At 49.2% G+C, this 5263-nt stretch overlaps 1 protein-coding gene across 1 annotated transcript; it reads left to right on the forward strand.

Annotated features, from left to right (window-relative positions):
• Positions 1–1152: 1152 nt before the first annotated feature.
• LOC147986175 (putative E3 ubiquitin-protein ligase SINA-like 6) lies at positions 1153–2083 on the forward strand. Its single transcript, XM_087541903.1, has 4 exons — positions 1153–1236; positions 1319–1643; positions 1701–1977; positions 2062–2083. Exons 1-4 carry the CDS (start codon positions 1153–1155, stop codon positions 2081–2083), a joined length of 708 nt encoding a protein of 235 aa, XP_087398029.1.
• The last annotated feature ends 3180 nt before the right edge of the window (positions 2084–5263 follow it).

The raw sequence follows: 5263 nt of genomic DNA on the forward strand, positions 1-5263 counted from the left end.
GCTGTCATCACTCAGGTCCGTTGATCCGAAACAAGATATGCTCACGGCATAAAAAACGAGTCGGAGAAGTCCTCAACTCCTTCCCCACTCAAACCTCGATCCATTAGGGGGCTAATGATGAAGCTATGTACCTAGGGTAGGGTCATGGACCTGTCCTAACTGCCCTACCCAAAGACATCTCTAGAAGAAATCACCTTTCAATCGACTTGAAGGTGTTCCACTCGACAGACTCGAAGACACTCGACCAAGAAGCAATCACTCGACCAAGATTCAAACACTCGACGGCCAGGAGACCTAAAGTCACTCCGCACGCTAACGGTCGGTCATTAAGTAGCTTTTATGGTCATCATAGCACTTTATTACTAGCGTTACTAGTAACGCCCTGCCTTAATGTACATTGAACCCTTTGTAACCTGGGTTGGCCGGGGTCCTGGCGCACTCTATATAAGCCACCCCCTCCTCCGAGACAAGGGTTCGCACCTCTGTAACTCATACTCACATAATCCAGTCGACCGCCTCCGGGCTCCGAGACGTAGGGCTATTACTTCCTCCGAGAAGTGCCTGAACTCGTAAACCTTGCGTTATTACAACTTCTCCATAGCTAAGATCTTGCCTCTCCATACTTACCCCCTACACTACTGTCAGACTTAGAACCACGACATACGCTTCTGGCCATCTGACACCGATTGAACTGCTGCATGTCCACCGCATGCGGGAGGGAGAGCGTGTAGCGAAAGCTTTTCCTAGTCTTGCCAGCCACCACGCTCATGGGCGAGGGAGGGATGCTCCTGCCTTTGCGTGTATGACAGGTGGGCCCGACAGGTGTGTGGCCAACCTGTCATACAGCCAAAGGCAGGTGCAGTTAAGTCCGCGAGGGAGAGGATAATCAAACTTCTCGTTGATGTACAAGTTGACACGACACATCAAAGCACTGCACTCGATATATTTCAATAATTTGCGTTTACTAATGCATTAATTACAACGCATGCATGAAGGCCGTGACTCTCCTTTTGATACTTGCATGTGTTGATTTAATGCACCTTGAAGTAGTATAAAATATGTGACGGTAAAGCTTTGTAATACCCCGGCCCAAGTCGAGAGATGGTGGTGCACGAGGAGGGCGAGATCATGTAGACTGAATAGTACCCGACGATGGAGCTCTCTAAGGTCTCGATGGACCTCACCGTGCTCCACTGCCCCTTGTGCCTCCGCCCCTTGACACCTCCAGTGTATGAAGTTCGAATACACCTCATCCGTTCGGCTGATTGAGCAAGGTGCAGGTTTCTGGATTGATGTGTTGTTCGATTGATTTCTGTAGTGCAAGGGAGGGCACCTGGCCTGCTCGGACTGCCGCGTCGAGCGCCCCGGGAACCAGCGGCAGTGCGAGAAGTGCGAGCGCGGTGGTGGCTTCGACGTGCGGAACACGGCAATGGACTCCGTCCTTTCGTCAGTGAGGGTGGAGTGCCTGCACGAAGGCTATGGGCTCTACGTCACTTACCACAAGCTCGCCGATCACCAGAGCGTTTGTCCGCTCGCGCCCTGCAAATGCCCCGTGCCCGTCTGCAGCTACGAAGGCCCGCCACTGGTGCTCTACCACCACATCAGCACCGCGCATCCCATGCCCGTGCACAGGTTCCAGTATGGCAAGGTGCTCTAGCTGCAAGTGCCACTGTCGGAGCCACGGCTCTTGCTGTTCGCAGAGGAGGACCGCCGCGCATTTTTCTTGGTCGGCGGCGTGCTCGACATCGGCCCGCCTATCGCCGTGTCGGTCGTCTGCATCAGAGCGGGGGCGTCCCCACTGCCGCACTACGTGGCCAAGCTATGGGCGAACGGCCCACCGGGGGAGCCCAAAGGCACGACCGACGCCGTCAAGGTGGAAATGGAGGTGACAAGCAGCAAGGATCCCGTCGACGTCGACGTGGAGGAGCTGACCTTCTCGACAGTTCCGCCCAAGCTGCTGGCCGGGGCTAAGCTTGTGTCCCTCCACATTCAGATTCACAAGCTCACGTCCTAAATGTTTCTACAGTGCCTTCTGTTTATCTTAGTAATATTCTAATATAGGGATTACCTTGGTCTACTCTAGCTTAAGAAATGGTGGGTTTTGGTGGTGATGCAGCAATTACTTCGACATCAGATCAGTAATGTCCAACAGCCGGACGGATATTTTGTGTCTGTTGGATATAAAGTTCCTTTGGGTAAGAAGTACTACTTGTCATCAAAATGGATAAAAGGAGATGTATGTAGACGTATTTTAGTTCTAGACACGTCCCTTTTTATCCATTTTGATGACAAGCACTCCCTCCGTTCCACAATACATGCCTTCCATTTGTCAAAATATAGATGTATCTAGACATGTTTTAGTATATAGGTACATCCATGATAGAGCCAATCGGATGGTTGAGAACACTACAATTCATAGCTACAGATGCGTGTGTGACTCCCAGATGCAGAGGCTAGGGGTCATCATCCTCCTTTTCGAGAAAAAATAGACGCGTGTGTGAGAGGACGAGTGCATGCGTGCACCTATTCTCTTCTTGTATAACGTACTACTAAACTCAGAGTACAAGTTTTTGTGGGTGGCACGATGGTGCGTGCGAGAAGTCCCGAGATATAGGTTTAATGCGTCTGAAAAAAGACTAGCCTAGAGCTCGCCACGTGTCTATTCCTGTCGAACGCCCCATTAACCGTAAGATATGTATACGACGGTGCTAGTTATTGCACGTACACAGCAGTACTCCCTCCTTTCCGGTTTATAGGGCTTAATTCAAAAATCTCACCAACCAAGATGGTGAGTGGTGGAATATTTATTGTAGTTTGCAAAAGCACCTAATTAATGCTCTTGTTTTTCTCAAAAAATTATGTTTATCAATGCATTAATTGCAATGCATGCATGCATAAAGTACATGTGTTGGGGAATCTGAACATGTGTTGGGGAACAATGAAATTGAGCCTTATAAAATGGAGAAACTAAAATTTTGAGATAAGCCCTATAAAACCGGAAAGGAGGGAGTAGAAAAAGAAGTACTCCATCCGGGAATAGTGCTGCACTTAGAAACTAGAACCGTCAATAAATTTTGAGCTTGCGTCTCGTCACTTTCCAAGTTACTCCACGCTATATTGAATTGTAAACCTATTCACAGCGATCACAACCTAAACGGTTTCCCACTTAGGAGCGTATTAGTACCACGCTACTCCCTCCGTCTGGGTTTATTAGGCCTAAAGACAATTTCTCTTAGACCAAGACACATAGTAATTTGCTCACATTAATTCTTTCATTTCACTCCCAATGCACTCTCTCACATGCATGCATCCAATGAAAAATCACGCATGAAGTATATTATTTTTTCAGCCATGGCACCATCAACAATGGCTTTCAATGCAACCAATGAAATGGTTGCATGCATGCACCTTTCCAAAGCGGGGCCTTAGAAAAGGGGACATGCTTGTGATGCTGAGAGACCTAATAAAACCGGACGGAGGGAGTATATTGAATTGCTAACCTGTTCACACCGATCACAACCTAAACGGTTTCCCACTTAGGAGCGTATTAGTACTCGGTTATAAATACTAGTATGCCAAGATTACTACACATTCCTCCTCAACTGCTCATCCACAAAAACAAACAAGTCATCCAGCATCCTTCCCTTGCGTCTGCCATGGCCAGCGTGAGTTCTGGGTCGAGAGATTGCCACCAGGGAGCGGCGAGCATGGAAGCGGTAGCATGAGAGATGTCCCGCCTCACTGCGAGAGCAGCCGACATGTCCCGCCGCGTGGAAGTAGCAGCACAGCCGTCGATGCAGCAGACTGGTCCGGCCGCACCGCGGAAGCAGCAGAGATGTCCCGCCGCGCCACGAATGCAGCAGAGATGTCCCGCCGCTCCACGAATGCAGCAGAGATGTCCCGCCGCGCCGCGGTGGCCTGGGAAAATTTCTCGCGGGCAGGCGACGACTATTACAGGCGCATGCATGCGATCATCCATAGCCAGATGAATCAGATCTCTGGCTGGGTGAGGTTGCATGACCACATGAAATCCTCATTTGAAGAGGCTACTAGCGTCATCCGGCAACTAAGGGAGGGCAATGAGAGGCTCCGGGCTGAGTGCGACCTGCTGAGGGAGAAGATCGTCCGAAGTGCAGACCAGCAGGAGGAGATCAGTGCCTTGTTGAAGAGGACCGGCGTCATCGTCAAGAAACTTTATGGACGAGAATGACATGCTCCACAACAAGCTCCAAAGGCTGGTGGAGGAATCCGTGGATGTTCTCAAGCAGCGTCTTGAGGACACGAAAGAGCTCATCGCCGCTCGCGGCGGAGACTAGTTCCCGCGGCCTGCAGCAACGCATCAAGAAAGTAGAGATCAGCGAGCCAGATCCTTGTCTTCCTTCTTCTTTTGCCCTGGTGTATTTTGGGCGTAGCCTCATGTGGCTTTTTAATTATCTTTCTAATTATGTAAGACAATTAATCGTCCTTATCTTTCTGTGGAAGATCAATGTTGCTAGGCTGGAATGAAGAAAACTCTTGCTGTGGCGACCCTGGCATTGCTGTTCTTCTAGTTGCTACTGGGCTTCCTTCAGTTTCCTGGTTTCTTTGATGTAATAATCGGTTTAGGATGTGGATTGTGTCGTCGGTTGTGAAATGTTGGGTTCTAGCGCGGATGTTTGGCCTTTGTTGGCCTCTTGGGATCTTGTGATTTCAATCTGGTAGCTTTTAGTCCTTCGTGTTAGGCTGGAGTTGTGCTGAACTTCTTGTGAATTGTGGTGGTTTTCATTAATGAAAATCGGAAGGGGCAAGCCCTTCTTTGATAAAAAAAATTAATCGTCCTTATATATTCATCAGTCGTGCTATAAGTCGCAGTAGATGCTATATAGGTCCGTCGGATCTTACATCAAGATCCATGCTTTCAGATTTTCTTTTTTCTCTCTTAAATCAAAGTCGAGTGAGACATAGCCACGCCATTAAACAGAGGCTCGGGCGCCATTAATGGAGACCTTGGGGAGAGGTGGACGGCAGATGGAGGTCAAAGGGCTCCCCTCCCGATAAGCACACGCAGGGGTCTGATCACACGCCTCTCGTACTCAAATAGCTACCCTGCACGGCGCCTCCTAGCTAATAAAAAATGGGGATGTGTGGCGGCACGTAAATGGTACTAGTAAGTAGAACGCCCATGGTTTCAATAATATTTGTGTTTCCGATTGTAACGTGACAACACTTGTTCCAAAATGACTTTGTTGATTGTTAATGTGTGCGCCTTCGCAAATCGGACTTC

This window comes from Triticum urartu, chromosome 2A (assembly GCF_056163025.1).
Source record: "Triticum urartu cultivar PI428250 chromosome 2A, HENAU_Tu73, whole genome shotgun sequence".
Classification (NCBI taxonomy): Eukaryota; Viridiplantae; Streptophyta; class Magnoliopsida; order Poales; family Poaceae; genus Triticum; species Triticum urartu.

Coding starts and splice junctions, on each gene's coding strand:
- LOC147986175 (XM_087541903.1), top strand. CDS start 1,153: ATGGAGCTCTCTAAGGTCTCGATGGACCTCACCGTGCTCCACTGCCCC. Junction 1,237..1,318: donor TGACACCTCCAGTGTATGAA/GTTCGAATACAC, acceptor TGATTTCTGTAG/TGCAAGGGAGGGCACCTGGC. Junction 1,978..2,061: donor CTGGCCGGGGCTAAGCTTGT/GTCCCTCCACAT, acceptor ATTCTAATATAG/GGATTACCTTGGTCTACTCT.